The sequence below is a fragment of the Pieris rapae genome, chromosome 12, assembly GCF_905147795.1.
Source record: "Pieris rapae chromosome 12, ilPieRapa1.1, whole genome shotgun sequence".
Classification (NCBI taxonomy): domain Eukaryota; kingdom Metazoa; phylum Arthropoda; class Insecta; order Lepidoptera; family Pieridae; genus Pieris; species Pieris rapae.
The window spans coordinates 2528993-2548696 of NC_059520.1; the positions used below are offsets into that span (position 1 = coordinate 2528993).

The 19704-nt window shown below is 31.3% G+C and overlaps 4 protein-coding genes across 5 annotated transcripts; 2 read left to right on the forward strand and 2 right to left on the reverse strand.

Moving 5' to 3' along the window:
* Positions 1-38: 38 nt before the first annotated feature.
* Positions 39-2904, reverse strand: LOC110994655 (rab-like protein 3). Its single transcript, XM_022261447.2, has 6 exons — positions 2759-2904; positions 2311-2520; positions 2015-2160; positions 1137-1273; positions 792-846; positions 39-293 (listed from the first exon to the last, which is right to left on the reverse strand). The coding sequence occupies exons 1-6, from the start codon at positions 2802-2804 to the stop codon at positions 147-149; spliced, it is 741 nt and encodes a 246-aa protein (XP_022117139.2). The 5' UTR covers positions 2805-2904; the 3' UTR covers positions 39-146.
* LOC110994654 (general transcription factor IIE subunit 1) lies at positions 2673-13472 on the forward strand. Its single transcript, XM_022261445.2, has 9 exons — positions 2673-2810; positions 7464-7597; positions 7934-8050; positions 9633-9811; positions 10605-10831; positions 11300-11498; positions 12046-12175; positions 12472-12576; positions 13239-13472. The coding sequence occupies exons 2-9, from the start codon at positions 7474-7476 to the stop codon at positions 13412-13414; spliced, it is 1257 nt and encodes a 418-aa protein (XP_022117137.1). The 5' UTR covers positions 2673-2810; positions 7464-7473; the 3' UTR covers positions 13415-13472.
* On the forward strand, positions 3495-6688 carry LOC110994653 (tyrosine-protein kinase transmembrane receptor Ror2). The gene has a single exon (XM_022261444.2). It carries the CDS (start codon positions 3717-3719, stop codon positions 5631-5633), a length of 1917 nt encoding a protein of 638 aa, XP_022117136.2. The 5' UTR covers positions 3495-3716; the 3' UTR covers positions 5634-6688.
* Positions 13473-13948: 476 nt separating the features above from the next.
* Positions 13949-18516, reverse strand: LOC110994661 (putative ATPase N2B). Of its 2 annotated transcripts, none has more exons than XM_022261452.2 (7): positions 18047-18516; positions 17777-17971; positions 17367-17608; positions 16959-17133; positions 16509-16658; positions 16260-16376; positions 13949-15707 (listed from the first exon to the last, which is right to left on the reverse strand). In XM_022261452.2, the coding sequence occupies exons 1-7, from the start codon at positions 18437-18439 to the stop codon at positions 15585-15587; spliced, it is 1395 nt and encodes a 464-aa protein (XP_022117144.2). In that variant the 5' UTR covers positions 18440-18516; the 3' UTR covers positions 13949-15584. The 2 variants fall into 2 exon arrangements, with proteins under 2 accessions (XP_022117144.2, XP_045486385.1); XM_045630429.1 differs by having other exon boundaries at positions 17777-17915; positions 18047-18195.
* Between the last annotated feature and the right edge of the window lie 1188 nt (positions 18517-19704).

Genomic DNA, 19704 nt, shown 5'->3' on the forward strand with positions numbered 1-19704 from the left:
TCGTCTAAGAGACCATAAATTATAGTAATACTAATAAAAAAATAATGTTTATTTGGCGTTTATTAAACGTAAGGGTTAGGCTTTAAGGTAAAATTATTAAAAACACATTTATATAGATAATAATATATTTATTAATACTCTTGCTATCAGTCCATGTGGTAAAATCGGGGGCTCATATATTGTGTAGGCTTATTGTTCGAAAGCGGCGTCGATGTGGCCATTATATAGGGTGGAATCGTTCGACGTTTGTCTGTGAACGGACTGATTCGGGAATAGTACCGCCGCTCTATTATCTGTGAGCACCATAAATACTTTTTAGTATTACGAAGTCAGGCGCTCAAAACCCTTTACGACTTGTGTGACACTATTAGCAAAAGAATTTGTATGAGAATGATATTATGCTCACGCCATGCCATATCAATTAGTCAGTGGGTCACGCCTGTCGCAAAGTGATTGTCTCAAGCCCCAAGTTTAGATTAAATTATTTATTACTGTATAATGTATGCATTTCCCAAACAAAATTTTTAGTAAATTTCACATATTTGGGGAATATATACAGGAATTTAGGATTAGGTGTTTAGCAGTAAGTTGCAGATTTTGATTCTGCAACTTACTGCTAAACACTTCTTATTTTTTAGATTTGTTCAAATCTTTCCTTTAAAAATAATTGAAAACTGACAATCAGTGTTCAATCAACCCTCATAATTCATTTGTTTCTTTATCCTCAACTAAGTTTAAAAACATTAAGTCTTGCTTTATCTGAAATATCTTTAAAATACTTAATACCTTACCTTATCAAAAAATCTCGTTAGCTTAACCGAATTGCTTGTGCCTGGAGCCAGACTTCTATAAAATTCATTTTCAATTTAAAATTATACCTTTAATAAAATACATTAAAAATACAAAAAGGTGTTTTAGGACCAAGCAAATAAAAAAAATCCACATGTTCCAGAAAATTAGTCTTATTTTATATTTTCTATCTGCATCTTTTATGGATGTTTTCAAGGGAAGCAGGTGATGTGAGTTTTGCACCAACCAACCCAAAAGAACAGTTATTTATTCTGTTATTGAATATCATCCCTTATTCAGTACGCTATTCACATATGTCATTACATATATACTTTCTATTAATATACCTTGGTTGAAAACAATTAACAAATATTTCATCAGCTCCACACTGCTCTGCTATACTACTTGCCAGTCGCCTATATTGATTCTTTCTCTGTTTTTCCTCAGCCAAATCAAACTTGGTCCCAATTACTAGTATAGGAATCTGCAATTTGATATAATTTCCTAAGTAATATTAATTTATTTACAAAAAAATTATGTGCCTTTTTTATGCAATGGAAACAAAACCCAAGACCTCGGATTATATATACAAGTCTAACTAACCATGCTACTGTACCATAACAATTTAAGCAATTCACAAATGTAATTAATGTGAGAAAAGTAGCTGGTACAGATACCGGCAAACTTCTTGAGCACCTTTGCACAAGGGAGTGGGGGAAATGTCAACTGATTCACCAATCAGGAAATCAACACGTCACTCTTCCGCCATCCCCTCTCCCAGTGATACCTACAAATCGCTTTTAGGCACGGACATTGTTCAAGATGTTTGCCGGTATCTATATATTGTAACACGAAGGTCCTGGTTTTGACATGTGAAACTCAATTTGAAGCATTTGACTAATAACTGAAGTTCCCATTAACAATAAAGTTAAGTTTTCAATTACAAAAGTACATTTTTGGTGGAATATTTCACAGGTCTTAATAATTATATGTACCACCAATATTATTTAGAGTGAGAAAGTAAATATAGCAAGTATATGTAGGATGTACCTACTGGCTGTAAACAAAATTAAGCATTGTTATTCAGTTAAACTATAATCTACTGATCCTTTAAAAACTTATTTGATGAGTGATAATTTATTTTGATACACACACTCTTGTTAAACATGTGTTTCTTTAACAATAATTACAAAAGTTCTCAGCAAAATTAAATAACAAACAGTACCTGTGTTGATCCTAAGAACTGCTCAGGATCCACATCTACATGTTGGAAGGTTGGATTTGTTGAACCTTGATTTAATATTTCTGCTAGCCATTTTTGTAAATTAATTTGACTTTTTCTATTAGTTAAGTCATGCACAAGAATAATACCTGAAATTATAATTTCATGTTTAGAAATTCAATATATTTGGAAATAACCAGTTTGATGACAGGAAAAATGTTTTTTTTTATAAATATCTTAATAATGTCTACCAATATGTAAGAATATGGACATTACACTAGCAAACCACAAAAACACACCATGTGTTGGTTGATAAAATACATTTCTTGTATTACGGTGGTTATTAGATCCGCCAACGTCCCAAAGTTCCACGAAAAACGTGTTTTGAGCTTGAGTTCCTTCTTTGTATCTGTGCAGTTTTACTTCTACTGAACAACCAACAGTCCAGCCCGGTGACAACAGTGGTTTGTTATGAGCTATCAAATACGTTAACGACGTTTTTCCCACACCTAAAATATAATTGAAATAAACAAAATATTCAATAATATTCATATAGCAAACATTGTACATATTTTAACTTTCCCGCGTTTAGTTTTTGAAAGTTGGCTAACCTTAAAACAAAGTGTCATGGTGGCCACAAACATGTAAGCAATCGGTGGCTGTGTATTTTATTTTTAAATAAACAATTCTTTTTAAATTTCTTTGATGTGAAAAGTGTAAAATTAAAACACATGAACAGTGATTTACCGGAATCGCCGAGGACGACTACCTTAACTTTCTCAATAGCAGCCATTCACAGGTTTTTATTAGAAAAGTTTATTTTGTTTGTCTTCCGTCTAGAATTATTTGACAATTGAAAAACCTTATGAAAAATATGTATTTGAAGTTCGAATGACAAAACCAATATACTTCTGACAGTGACGTTCGTACATATTACAGATAAAAAAGTTTTAAACGCAGGACTAAGGCTGACCCAATCTCTCTGAATTCAATTTTTAATTTTTAATCTGAGCTAAGAGAATTTTCTATTACCTTTATTTTATTTACCTTTTATTAATTTTTCTGGATCATTATCATAATCAGCCTTAATTTGACTATTTTACTCATTAGCGTTGTTTAATGATAAATCCGTTAGAAGTTTTCAAATGGATGAAATGTTTTTCAGATTATTTCCTAATTATACCTAAAGCTAATTATTGTATACATAGGGCCGTTTTCTAAACGTAGAAAAAAATTGTAAGTAACTATAATTATTATGTACATCCTAGATTTATCCCTAAAAATACTAGAATACTCATATTAAAACGTTTAAGGTATTTGCTTTACCTTATACTTTTTTCTGAACTTTTTTGATTTGGTTCTGAAAATTGTGATTTTAATTTATTTATATAGAATAATTTTGTATTAGTGCTGGTAAATCATGAAGAAATTTAACATTCTGTTGGTTAAATCAAATTATGTACTGTGAATGCAATCGCATGGTATTGTCAATGTCATTTACTTAGTATCCCAAGCTGAAAACGCAGGTTGCGACGACGGACGAGTCAGAAAACAAAATCAATATTTGAAAATAACTCACGTATCCGTCGCCATTGTGTATTTAACTTTACATCTTACATTAGAAACTTATTGTGGTCATAATAAACCTAAATCTAAAATGCAGTTTTACGGCCACTTAAAAAGGAAATAGAGAACTGCTGTAACAATGGAAGTGTTAATAAAATGTATTGTTCTTCTCGTTTCTGTGCGGTCGGTTTATCTTTATTGTGGTCCATACAATGGCCAGATTTGTAAACATTATTCTACGGGATACGTCTGGTACAACCAAACAGGGGGCCTTGAAAATGAAAAAATTACAACAGGCCTTTGGAAAGAAATGATTTCAACTTTAAAAGAACCATGTAGAAGTAAAGCCGAAAAATTACTGTGTGCTTATGCTTTTCCTAAATGTATAAATAAAGATGATGTGGGAAACATGGCTTTACCTCTTTGCTATGAAGACTGTATGGCTGTGAAAATGCAGTTCTGTTATAATGGTTGGATTGTGATTGAAGAACAGAAGCGTCGAGGTGTTTTCTTTGAATCAAGAGGGCACTTTAGGTTTCCAGAATGTGAGAAGCTTCCAAGATTTTCAGGAAAAGGTTCACATGTTACTTGTCATAATACAGGAATAACAGAAATGGACTACAGTCAAGTAACTACAAATTGTTATCATGGAAATGGCAGATTTTATCAAGGTACTATGAATGTGACAGAAACTGGACTTTCTTGTCAAGCTTGGGAATCACAGTATCCACATCAACACACTAGACCACCTCTTATTTTCCCAGAAGTCCAGAATGCCACAAACTATTGTAGAAATGCAGGAGGAGAAGAACGTAAGCCATGGTGTTATACTATGGACCCCACAGTAAGATGGGAGTACTGTGATGTACCACTTTGTGCCAATTCAAGTGAGATTGCAATTGACAATATCAATGGACCAATTATAATGGAAAATTATTTTACCCCAACTTTTGTATTATTTTTATCTATTGGTGGTCTTGGTTGTGTTTTAGGAATAGCATGCATCGCACTTTTATGCCACTATTTTTTGAAAAATCATTACTCTAAGTGTAACATCTCTAGAAGAAATGTTCAAAATATGGATATAGATTTAGATAAACTACCTAGTAATATGGCATACCATACAACAGGGGCACAACTTAATCCGAAATTGGAAAAACTGGAGTTTCCTAGAAATAATATAATTTATATTAGGGACCTTGGGCAGGGTGCATTTGGTAGAGTATTTCAAGCAAAAGCACCTGGCTTAGTTCCTGAGGAAGAATTCACTTTAGTGGCTGTAAAAATGTTAAAGGACGAAGCATCTCATGACTTACAATTAGACTTTGAAAGAGAAGCTTGTTTACTTGCAGAGTTTGATCATCCCAACATTGTTAAATTGTTGGGAGTATGTGCTGTTGGAAGACCAATGTGCTTACTGTTTGAGTTTATGGGTAAAGGTGACCTTAATGAATACCTCAGAGCTTGCAGTACTGCCCCTAATTATCCTCCAGGAGTTGAAAACAGAGAAGATTTGCGCCTTTTGGTTGCTCCACTTAACGACTTAGATCTTTTACATGTATCTAGGCAGATTGCATCTGGCATGGTGTATTTATCGGATAGAAAATTTGTCCATCGGGATCTAGCCACCAGAAATTGTCTCATTAATGATGATATGGTAGTTAAAATAGCTGATTTTGGTTTATCTCATAAGATCTATCTACAAGACTACTACAAAGGAGATGAACATGATGCCATCCCAGTACGGTGGATGCCTTTAGAAAGTATTTTATATAACAAATATACACTAGAATCAGATGTATGGGCTTATGGTGTATGTTTGTGGGAGATATTCTCATTTGCTCTGCAGCCGTACTTTGGCATGACTCATGAGGAAGTAGTTAGGTTTTTGAAGGATGGTAATGTCCTAGCTTGTCCTGATAACACACCTAGGTGTGTATATGACTTAATGAAGCAGTGCTGGAACCACAATCCTAGTGATCGTCCAAACTTTAGAGTTATTTACCAAACATTGGACAATATTCAAATGATATTAGAAAGAACTCACTCTGATTAATGTAGTAAAGCTGGGTTTGAATTTAGAATGTAAATAATTCCAACCTTGAATTATTTACTTGTCTTGTAAATATACCAATAATTGCATTAGAAATGTGTGGTATTCAATGTGTGCTGTAAGAATCTTACAAAATGTTAATTAGGTGTTAAAAAAAAAATTCTTACATTTTCGCACAATTTTGTTGCTCAAGTCACCACAAGATTATGAATCATCATTTATTCAGGGAATAAGACTGATTTAGTTATTTGACCCGCCTTAATCTTTTTATTGTGTTATTTCCTTTAATTATTTTATCTGATTTTTTATCTTTTTATGATAACTGCAAATGCTTGATTGTTTTAATAAAAATAAGTAGAGAGCAAAAGTAAATAAAATCTATATATTTTTATATAAGTAGAGCATTTAAATGAAAAAATTCAAATTACATAAGTTTTAACACAATTCACACTGGGTCTTCAGTATTATCCTTTGTACAGCTTTAGGTGTAGTTGTTACATTTCAATTGTTTAAATTCCTTAATTTATTGTTATATTATAGTAAAATCTCTCAAGTCATTGTATGTCAACTTGTTTTTCTCAAAAACCTAATGTTATGTGTTTAACTGACTTTGTAATTTTAGTAATTTCCAAAATAAGTCAATTTCAAAATAACAATGAAGGGTTGACTTATTTGGTACTCTTGCCCTATTGACATTTAATCATCTAATATTGAATGAAATTTTTGACTGAAACAACATTCTTCAAGAAATTTTATATTAAATCTTTACTAAAAGTTTTACTCCGTCATTTTGGATTTTTGTATGTTCACTGCCAATACGTAATTATAAGACTAAGTTATCATTATGGTACTTAATTTTTACTTTAGAGCTAATTATCCACAACGACTATTGAAGCCATTTTACTAAAACTAAATTAAACAGTTAATTGTGTTTGTTATGATAACATTTTAAAAATAATTTTAAGCAACTTTTAATATATTATTGTACACTTTAAATTATTTTTCTTACGTAATGTATGTTAATTATTGTCGTTAAGATTAAATGAGACAATTTTGTATATAGTATTTTATTTATTCATATAAAGATATATTGAAGAACAATGCAATTATCAAGGAACTATGAATGTGACAGAAACTGGACTTTCTTGTCAAGCTTGGGATTTGGGAATCACAGTATCCACATCAACACACTAGACCACCTCTTATTTTCCAGATAAATTATTTACTAATTAATCTTTATATGTTTCAGTCAAAAATAATAGTTACTTAATAGTTAGTTTACAATTAGCTTTCTAAATCTAATTATGGTTTAATTACGGCTGTCGGATCTTGTACAATTGATAGTTTAAGCTGAGTTTTCTCAACGAAACTAGAAATGTATTTGTTCGCGCTCAATTTCGCTAGCGGGACGCCGTGGGGCGGTGCCTTGCACGGCTACTCCCTTTCGTTTAAGGTCATCGACGTGTTGCTGGATCTTAAAAGGTTTCTTTGAATTTAGATTTATACAACTGTTTTGTTCAACCCGTGACCATATTTGCCCTCAGTAATTATTTGGAACGTAAAAATTCGTGTAAAAAATGTATGTTGGGACGTTGTATAATTCAAAAATACATTTACCTAAAGAAAATACATTTCTATTAAATGAAACCTTTTACATTAATATAATCGTAACATTCTTCTTTGTCCTTTGAACGTACTTGAAATGTACCATTTAATACTTGCCGGTCATACAATTTATTTGTGGTTTTTATGGTAAATTTCGAATGAGAGGCCAGTTTTAAACGAATCCTCCTTGCAGCAACTAATTGAAACATCCCAAATCGAACTTTGCAGGTAATTAATCATGACTGAGGAGCGTTTGGTGACAGAAGTACCGAGTAGTTTGAAACAATTAGCTCGGCTGGTTGTTAGAGGCTTTTACACAATAGAAGATGCCCTAATAGTGGATATGTTAGTTAGGAATCCATGTAAGTATTTTTATAACGCAAAAGCATGCGTTGTCATAGGTTCGGTTTTCCGCAATTTTTTTAGGTTCGCATCGAATGATGTCTCTGCTCTGTTATACCTAACAACCTACAAGTTTCTGGTTGTCGGTTAAGAAATACTAAAAATTATTTAAATAGGAAATTATAAAATATCCGTCTCGATTCAAATTCCATAGGAAGAATGATCTTGAATGGCAGAGAAATTATTACCTACTCCATTGAAAGAAATGCGCCGATTGTTTTTTTTAATTTGATTGAAAAGCTATTACGTAAATATTTTGCGAAAGATCTGGAATACCTTTTACTTTTTATTTGCAGGTATGAAGGAAGATGATATTTGTGAGCTTTTAAAATTCGAACGCAAAATGTTGAGAGCGCGGATAGCAACACTCAAAAATGATAAATTCATTCAAGTGAGATTAAAAATGGAAACAGGTCAGTTTATACTTGCTTCTGGGTCAATTTAAATTAATCGCCTACAGGATACCTCTGTTTTTATCTTATTTTAATCACTTCTCAATTAAAACTGAGAATTCAAATTGTAATACTAGATTCTACTGATATTGATTATTCCTGGACGTGTTTTGTTATTTTTCCACGGCTGTTTATCGTTCATAGTTTCGATTCTTTATTTATTTATTTAACTATAAGTAATCTAACAGCTTATCCTTATACATACATATTATAATACAAAATACTAAGACAATACAGAAAGCCAAAACAGATGACATAGATAAACAATTTATGTATAAAAAACAGAAAACAAGCAAGCGCATTAAAAGACAAAGATACATTTAAAAAAAAACAGAAGAATAAAATTAAAAAACTGAAATTTGACATTTAAAAAATAATACTAAGAATTTAAAACTACTACTTAAAAAAATCAGAGTCTTCCCGCTTCTCCAAGTACTTCTTTTGTTCTGGAAAGTAATTTTTTTCGAGTTGATTAGAAGGCCGTTGATTAACTTGTCTATAGATACACTGCAACTGGTGAGAGATTGTTCGTCTTGTGGCGGCTGACTCTCCTTGGTTAAAAAAAATAAAAAATAAAATACGTTTATTTTGGAACATAAGATCTTCTAGGTATCACTTATTCCACGTCAATCAATTCAAACTTGTAGGCATCCCTACTCATCGGCAAAGACAGAGGGTGTAGGCCGAGAGAAAAAGCCGGCGTAAAAAACTCTCGGTACTCTTTTAAAAAAGCAAATCATCAAACAATATTTATAACAAATATAACAAATTAATTAGAGGCAGTCTGCCCAGCACTAGTCCCAGGCCCTTTTATCAACTAGATAATCAATAACTTTATAGTAAGCCTTTTTACACAGCTTTTCTTTAATACATTTCTTAAATTTATTAAAAGGCAGAGATAAAAGAGCCTCTGGGATTTTATTAAAGAATAGTATCCCTATAGGTTGCTGTGCACCATATGGACTTTCAGTGTGCGCATTTAACATTCACTCGAACGGTGAAGGAAAACATTGTGAGGAACCCGGCTTGCCCTGGATCAAAAAAGTCGATGGCGTGTGTCAAGCCAGAAGGTTTCTCCTTACCTATTGATTGATTGACTAGAAATCTGAGGCCTATGATGTAGCGCCACTGGACACACCGGAATTTAAACGAAATAATACACTTACACACTGTAATAAAAACTACGCGTGGCTTCGACTTTTACTATATTATCTCCATATGTGTATTTTCGAAGGAGATTTTGAAGATCACATTAACGCTTATTTAAGGGCCTTTTCAGCTCAGCTCGTGTTTTGGCGAGCGTAGCTCTGCCTGAACATTAAAACGCACACTCACACACAGTTTACACACCCTTACACATTCCTACACCTCAACCAATAATTTAATAATTTAAATTATTATTAATTTTTTTTTTGTTAGTACTACATTTTTAGTTGCAGTTCTTTGTATAATTTTTCTTGTAAAACGTAAATATTATCTTTAAAGAAAATGGATTGGATGGATTGTCAAAAACCTTTTAAATACATTAAAAAAATATTTACAGGTCCAGACGGTAAAGCTCAGAAGGTAAATTACTATTTCATAAACTACAAAACGTTTGTTAACGTAGTGAAGTACAAACTAGATTTGATGAGGAAACGGATGGAGACAGAGGAGAGAGACGCGACAAGTCGGGCCAGCTTCAAATGTCCCTCTTGCGGTAAAACATTTACCGATTTAGAGGTAATTATTTATTACACTTTATACAGGTGTCCATAAATAATCGTTGTTTTGTTTTTTCGTCCTAGATATAGATTTTCACTCATGACCGTATTTGTACTTTCTCAGAATCCCTATTTATATGCGCCAAACTTGTAATACAGTGTTACTATTCGGTAGAGTATTTTTTTACAGTGGGGCCCGAAGTAAACACAAAGTGATGATTTGAGAAATTTTTAGTTCGCGAAACTTAATACATATTATTTTCAATATACCCAATAAGCAACCATAAATATCGCCTTTTCGCCATTTCAATGAGGACCGGGGCCCTTTATATCCACCCAAGCTATATATATATGCAGCCCAAAAAGCCCTTAAGTAAATCAGCTACTGTGTTCAGATATACTATGTTAAATTAAATACTTTGTTTGAAACTGGGTAACATCGGGAATTTTGTTTAAATTATGTAAAATAATTATAGGTTTATAATAATACATAGCTTCAATCCGTTAAAAAAGTGGTTTTTTTTTAATGTGTAAAATTGTTAACTAGGTTTTTTATTTTATTTATTAAGTCTGCAATATTATACATAATACGAAATCTACTGATAATTTAATAAAATATAGGTTTATCTAAGGGTTCATAAGAAGAGAATATTAATCTACAATTTATGAGTGAGGTAAAAAGTTGGCTTTAAGAGTGCGATGATTTACGTTTTGTTTACTCTTCTAATTATTAACTAAAATAAATGTAACTTAACTAAGTTAGGTTGAATTTACTATAACTGCCCATTCAGTTTGTGTAACACATTTTACAGGCTGACCAACTGTATGACATGATGACACAAGAATTTAGGTGTACGTTCTGTAACCAAGTTGTGGAGGAAGACCAGTCTGCTCTCCCGAAGAAGGATTCTCGCTTATTACTAGCCAAATTCAACGAACAACTCGAAACGCTATACATATTGTTGAGAGAAGTTGAGGGTATTAAGTTGGCACCAGAAATTCTGGAACCGGAACCCGTGGATATTAACACTATACGAGGGTATGTCAATTTTTTTCCTACCCTCATTAAATAAAATTGCAGTTTTTTTTTAAGTAACTGTTATTTAATAAACCCATTTTAGTAAAATCAATTCAACTAACTAACGTATTTTGGGTATTTCTTTTCTCGCTATTATTGTATTTTTATTATAGCTAAGTTATTTATATATGTTATTGGTTGTTAATATTAATTACATCTTGTTTTTAAGTATTCATTTATTAGTAATACTAATTAAGTACATTAAGGGTTAGATACAGAATCGGGACTTAGTGCGAAGTACGACATAATGTCAAAATCCAATAAATTTTTGAGGTACGGAAGTCGTCCCTTCAAGCATGATCTTGTGTCCAATTTTTTTCATTTAAGTTTTGTTTCTGTAGAAGTAAGATTTTTTAAATAAATACATGTTACATGTCTTAACGATGTTACGATTTTTTCCAAATATTTTAAATTTATTATGTCTTGCAGGCTCACAAACAAACAATCAGCCTTACGGCCATCAGGTCAAGAATGGTCTGGTGAGGCCACTCGCAGCCAAGGTCTGGCTGTTGAGGAGACCCGAGTGGACATCACCATCGGAGATACTGATAACGCAATGGATGCGTCAGCTTTGAGGAAGGAGAGACCTGTATGGATGGTTGAGAGTACTATTGCTGCTAATGATCAGGTAATATAGAGGATGTCTTTTTAACCAGCCGACAAAAAGAGGAGTTTGTGTCGTTCCTTAAACTAGAAAATATATTCTTACTTAACAGTTCAAAATTCATCAAAATCAGCTCACTTTTTAGCCCCATTTCCTTTCCCTTTCAGTACAGTATTTTTAAAGTATCAAACATTAATTATTATTTGACATGATTTGAACCCGTTCCACTAAGCTATGGAAGGTATCAAAGTATCATCTCAAAAGAATTGTAGATTTTTGTAATCTGTGTTAGGATTCAAGATCTCAAAAAAACCCATAGGATATTAATTTCCATTTAAAAGTTAGAAAAAAGAGACAAACAAACAATGTTGTTTTAAGGTCTTGTTGCCAGCAAAATGATTTTCTGTTGACCCATAACTCCTTGGAGTGACAGCTAAATTATTACAAGAAATCAAATTACAAACATACAAAATAAAACATTAGATTATCAAATTTCCAATCCAGCCAAAAAAACTGACAAAAAAAAGGTTCTGCATTTTATATTTGTCGTAATACTTTTAAATAATTCCAGAGTGACAGCGTCCACTCAACAGATATGGCACTAGAAAAGGCTGCAAGTGCTGCCAGCACTAAAAGTACGGGCAAAGAAAAGACAGACGATATTATGTCTGTCCTTCTCGCGCATGAGAAGCAAAATCCAGGTAATATTTTGACACTTATTTTCATAATTGTGCGGCCTACGTGGGCCCAAGTACAGTAAGTATATAAACACGTCTTGTTATCCAGGTTATCATTTGTATGTACGAAAAATATTATTTAATTGATACAATCATTGTTTTCACAAAAAAATATATTTATGTACAAAAGTGCCTATAAGTAATCTGTGTATATTATTTTTGATGCTCAAATAATTAATAAACTACGGTCCACTGTCCCACTTTATCATATAAATTCAATTAAATAAAATTTTAAATATTACATGCAAAAAATATTTCAGGAAATACAGCGGCAAATTCACTCAAACCGGAACAAGAGAGTTCTGATTCAAGTGACAACGAATCTAAAGACCCCTACAAGCTTAAAGATGAAATAGCTGCAGTTGGTATGTATTTAAAACACAGATTATAGCAAAGTTAATGTATAGTCAAACGTCAATGCGATCAATTGACATTAGATGTCATGTTGATTTGACCAAAACGTAAACATTTTATTTAAGTTTTAATTCTCGATACGTTTCAATATATTTTTCTTATTTAACAAACCAAGTTATAAACTTTCAATACCTTATTTTGACATTCATACTTACATTCTTGCATTGATAAGTATCAAGACAACATACGACTAAGTATAAAAATATTCACATATCATAAAAATCAAGACGACATTGTGACTTTGAGATATGAATAACATATATCACTATGAAGTCGATAATTATTAGCCGACATTTTTTTACTTTGGCATTAATTCTAAATTTTTCTAATAATTTAAATATTGTCAGAACTAATAATTGCATATTAAATTCCTAATGGTTGAAAACATATTTGTACACTTGTCACGTGCCAATTTCCATTCAATTCTACACAGCTATGTGAGTTGGAGGATTGCCTGTAAATTTGAAACTCCTTATTCATAAAAAAATCTGCCCTAATTCTAACAAAGTAGTCATGTCTCTCATCATCAGAGCATAAACAATTTGACAGAGAGAGACGAAAGAGTTTTATTTGTAAGTCGTTACAATCTATAATTTTTTATTCGCATTTTCAGCCGAAATGGAAAGCGAAGATTCGGAATCTGATGACAATGTACCCACTGTTTTGGTGAACGGCAAGCCTGTTGCATTGACAAGTATTGACGATGACGTCATCGCGACCATGACGCCCTCAGAAAAGGAAACGTATATTCAAGTTTATCAAGAATTTTACAGTCATATGTACGATTAGATATTAAGCAATAAATGTTTCACTATATTTTTTTTAATAAATATTATCAACAATTAAATGGTTAATATACACTATGTACTATAAAATTATATCCTACTGCCCTGGTCTGAGGCAGTGTAAGAGCCCCTTTAGCTTAACCATGCGACTCTCAACCTTCTATGGGCGCAGTTAAGTTTTGTAGGCAGATAACCTATTTGTCTATTACTAATAAAAACAATCAAAGAAACTGATTTAATCTGACGCCAGTACTTTGTAGTGCCAATAACTTACCGTATTTGTCTTAAACTGGTTGTAGAGTATATTCACACGAATTTTAGTGGTTATATACAAACTTTTTTCATATTATCTATGGGCAGAACATCCATTTCCTCTTCATTCCTCTAATATTACTGTATATACTTCACGCTTGTGTGAGTGTTGATACAAACAAAATAAATTTCATTCGTATAATCCGCTAAAACCTAACGGTGTAATAGCGATACTTGATCGAAAATATATACTTAAAAATATAAATATTTATAGTAAAATAAAAGATTAACAATTTCATCTCGTTTATTTAACAGAAAATAAATAATTTAACGTCTAAAAACTCACAAAATGTGATACTTTGGTATTTTAAGGTCTAGTTTCGATTACATAATAAAACTGTAGAGTAAATTATTGTCTATGAATGTTTTCACTTAATTATTAAATATTTACAATATTTTATGATTTTCTAAGCATAGTTTAAAAAGTTACTGAACAGGAAAGTTGTTGTTAAAACTAAAGTACTTTTTACGGTTTTACGAGAATACTTTAATAGGTATTGTATAGGCAACTTAAAACGCTTCGTGGAACTTATCGGAATCACTAACAAATTAGCTGTCAAAAACTGACATTATCCCACTAACGTTTAAATGACAGAATAATAAAAAAAATCGTGCTAAATCCCCTTTCCCCACAGAGTAAAGACTTGTAGACTGAACGTGACAGTACTTTAGTTAAAACAGTGTGATAAGATTTAGAGTAGATTTACGAATGAGGTAACTTTCAATCCAGACCAAAAAATACAAGCTACTTAATTAAAATTAATAATTACAATGTCGCTTAATACTGTAACAATGTTTGTATAATGTCAAGACATTAAATATATGTGCGTCTATACTCTCGACAGATAACATATTACCTTGTCAAATTAGTCTAAGCACCGAAAAAATTTGTTATAAAAAAATTAACGTTGTGTGTGACCTGTATAAGTTAAGATAATTAATTAATTCAGAAATATATATTACAATTTATGGAATTTTATAATGGCGGAGGGGTAGTACCATAAATAATAGCAAATTTTATACTATTTTTAAGAAAAATATCTTGATTTCAATATTTTATGTAAAATTTGTTGCGGTTCCTGTACCGATTTGCAGAAGTTAAAGTAATTTATACATTGGGTGTGAGCTTTACGTAAAATCTGCATTTAGTATAAATAAACCAATAATTAGAGTACTTCTCTAGGTGGCGTCAAAATTTTTTATCGTGTATATATTATATTATTGATTCAGGTACAACCATAAAAAATTGCAATTTTTCAATACTAACACTTTGTGTTAATTTTTTTAAAGGATTCTAATGAACACAAAAAATGGCGTTCTAATAATTTTTCGTAGTATTTAAATTACGAACGTTATTTTAAATTTATAACACGAAGTTTGTATCTCCAAAGAGTTTTCATTATTATGCCACGAGGCATACAAATTATAGTCTGTGCGGAATTAGAACCATCCTGGTACTTTCTTTAGTACTGGCATCATGGCAGTACTATATTAACTTTTGTTATGTTGACAACTCTGTTAAGTCATTACAGTTTGACAAAAGTTAAGGTCAAAATATAAATTTGTTGTAAAACAGTGACGCGAAAATAACAATTTTACGCCGCATAGACTATATTATATACTCTTTAGCGTAATATACTTTTGGCACACTTCATACTAAAACTATAATAAAACACCCTCGTATTTAAATAGCAACATTATACACATTTTAAGCTAAATTAAAAATTTGTACCATGATGTGTTTGAAAACACTTCGAAAAAGGCACTGAAACTCTTAAGTACTTTGTATAATTAAAATAACTACATAATAATAATTTGATAATATTTTACTAAAGAACACAAAATGACTATAATTTGGAAGATCATATATTTTTACCCCATTTCTCCCAATATTCGTCCGTTTGCATTTCCATTATTCTAGACAGACATCTATCACACGCGAACATTTCTTCTTCGCCTGTAAAAATGGCCGCTCGAGAGTTTTCCTAGAAAAAAGGTTAGTTCAAACATTTAATTCCAAAAAAATTTTATTATAAAACTCCACCAACCTCATGTGCACATATACATATACATTGTAAAGAGACTAACCATAGACACACCTCAATTGGGTACTATGGTTAGTCTCTTTACAATATACACTCTATGATGTTCCATGCTTGTCTGACGTGAACGAACGTAAAGTTTTAAGTGCGTTAATTGTAATTCAGACATATTTATAACCAGGCAACGTCATCGTTGATTCGAATAATCTGTGACAATTTTGTGTCATATGACTGACGTATTAAAATCAGTATTTTAAAAAACATTGTCAAATAACAATTACTTTACTACATAACACCATGTTTTATACAGATATTAGCCCTCATACAGTCAATTAGGTAAATGTTTGTCACATATGTGGTAACTTTTTAGTTAAAATAATTTTACTATATTATATAATGTTATTTTTTCTAGTTTTCTTTTTCCTACTTAGTTTTATTTTATGATTTTAAAAATTTATTATTATAAAAGTTATATATAACGGTGAAGAAACTTACTGAATCCTTTGAAATACTCAAATCATCCATTAGAGCTCTATCAGCATCGCCATACCCATCTTTTGTATCGTTTAAATTAAATAAGTGTTTTGGTTCACAGTCAGCTGCTATGACAACCTGTAAAAGTATTCAAAATTAATAACAATTCAATACTGTTGCAAAAACCCACTGAATGTGAATTCATTCAATGTCTGTGTTAAACAAAATATATAACTCAATCATACTTTAAAAGACGCCTTAAACTCTTACCCGCACTTTGTTGTCGTAAAATGTGTCAATCAATGTTATGAATCTTCTAATCTGTGACCTATGTTTGACAATTGACAGTTGAGGCAATTCTCTAATGAACACAGTGTGAAATGTTTTAGATAATATGAGGTAATCGCTGGCACCGAGTGGCTGTAACAAATATATTTTTATTGTGGATACTATTTAAAAATTAAGTTGATACATTTGTTATAATTATTAGCATTGTTTTATAATTGTTCCAAAATTAACCAAAATACAAATAATTATTTAAAAAAATATCTTTTTGCTTAGTATTCTTGCAGTTAATCCCAGGTGTTAGTTTCTTGAAGTTACAAGCATCAGAATTTCATTGAAGATAATCATGCTTCACAAATTTTACATAAAAGAAACACTACACACAACAGGACTTAATAAATGTTACTTAACTAAATATGTTGTAATTGAACTTACTCTATCACACAATTCTTCAAATGTTGAATCTAAGACACGCCCACAACTCTTGGCAAATTTAACATTTCTTCCTAATATATTAATTACTCTTACTCTTACTGTATCATTTTCTTTTGATATCAGAAATTTAAACAGATTATCAACACCATTGTTTCCTGGTGTTAACTCATTGTTTCTGAAAGAACAAGATGGATATTACTTAAAATTTCAAAAGTGGGTTTGTAGGATAACTTTTTGTGTGTAGGATTATTGAACTTCTAAAATGTATTATAAGTATACTGGGTCAAGGTCTGACATACTGTGTGAGTAACCACTAAGCTTACACACTTCAATCAAGTACTAACAGAAAGTTCTTTTTAGTTAATATATCATTAAATTTAAAAACTAAATATAATATTTGTAACTTACATGAAATACTTTCCAAATTTGCCACCACTTCCTTGCAATCTGTAATCAATTCCAGAATCAAGTTGTACAACATTACAATGCGCTTTTAATATAGGTATAAATGGCAGGAAGTTAGCTCTTTGTAATCCATTCTTATATAGGTCATCAGGTTGCCGATTACTTGTAGCAATAACAACACAACCATTATCAAATAATTGTGTAAATAGACGTTTTAATATCATTGCATCACCAATATCAGTCACCTGTAAAATATAAATCTTCAAAACAATGACATTTGTAGAAGTTAAGTCAAGTTTGAAAATATACTTTAATAAATAAATCTGGTATGGTCCCTTGATGATGAGACCCCCAACAACTGTTTAACTAAGTTATAATTGTACTTTAGGTAAAAAAATTGATTTTATACTTACTTGAAATTCATCAAAACAAATTAGCCATGATTCTTGAGTTATATCTGCTGCCACAGGTGGTATGGGATCAAATGGTTTTGATCCTTCATCTTTAAACGAACTTGCTCCTTTTCCAGATTTGATTTTAAGTTCATGGATCCTTGAATGGATATTTAACATAAATGAGTTAAAATGTACTCTTAACTTTTCTTTGATCTAAAATTATTACATGTATTGTCAAATATTTAAAATGATAACTAATAATTTAGTTATTAATAAAAATTGTCTTACCGGGGCTGTTTCATAGAACAAATCCATTAACATGGTTTTTCCACCTCCAACACTTCCATATATGTACAACCCTTGTGGTGCTAATATTTTTGGCGGTTCGCTTCTCTTAAAAAACGAAAATATAGGATTACGTTTGGAGGCTGTTGCTGGACGCTTAAAATTGACAACTTCTTGATATACGTGTTCAAGGCGTTTGACAACATCTTCTTGGTGGGTGTCTTTACTAAGCAAGCCCTCTGATATTTTTTTCGAATACAAATCCAAAGGACTGATTTTTTTCTCTTCTGCTTGTAAAGATAAGAATTTTACACATTGATCATACCGTCTCCAAGGATACCTAATTAATAAAGTGTTTTGCAGCATTGTACGTACACATGTAGTTTTATAAAACATTGTTATCGCTAAATTAACTAAAAGGATTTCAAAAAATCATTTTTGTTATTATGTAATATTAAAAACATCATTTTTATCATATGGATATTTTTCAACAAATTATTAGTTTTTGCCACTGCCAAATGTCAGCTGCCAATAAAAACATAACAAATTGACACATCCATTTTTCGCTGACCACAGACGATGCTTCGTTTTTTTTTTTAAAAAAAGGAAGAAATCATTAGAAAGTATCATGAAGAGACCGAAAACATGTGCATTTTTACTGTTTTTTCAAAAAGAAAGATTTTCAATTAGTTTTTTTTTTGCATGAAAGATTACTATCCCCGGGTATACAAAAATGTTGAAGCTAGAATCTGTATGACTGTACTTAGCTTACTTACCTGCGCTTATAAAGACCTTGTTGCCGTTAGGGTACTTGTATATACTACTATACTCATATAATATAATATATACACATAGTGAAGTCCATTCATTATGACGATTAACATAATACCTATATCCTTTATACTTCCAATACGTACATAGTGCATTAATTTATTCACCAATGATTTTTTAATGAAACATACTGTTTCAGACTAAAGCATGTAGTATGCACGAAACACGAAACAATTCATATGAAAAAATATACATTTTGTGGGAATCAATATAATACTATTATTATTTGACGTTATTCTGAACATAAGTATTTTTCTTGTAGCTTCGGTCACTGAAAGATTTGGTCCCAAAAGGGTAAACCAATTTATGTAATGGCGCCAATGCCCGCGCAAATCAAAACGTATTGCAGATGTCAATGGACGGTCACCTTAATAATAACAAGGACTCTGACGCACCTTTATTAAAAATGAAGCTTAAGTAGTCTACGCAAGTACATGATGAAACAAAAATCCTTTTCCATTATTCTACTCATACTTTTGAGATGAACGAACTAAATAAATAAATTATTTGTTGTTCAATAATACACAAGGTTTAGAAGCTATCTATGACATATAACCATAAAACTATTCAAAGACATGTTTTTTTTAATTTAGAACTAATAACAATTAGACTCCTTATTTACTACGAAGCTAAGACGTAGACAATCAATATTGAAGAAGAAAGTAAACTTTAATTAACATCGTTGTCATGGGTCATAGAAAACCAAAATTAAATGAATCGCCGTATGAAACGCTAGGCAAATTAACCGTTACACTCCGTGGTCGTTATTACAATAAAATAATATTAAAACCTCCAAAATCCATTTGTATACTATCAAAGTAATGATATCG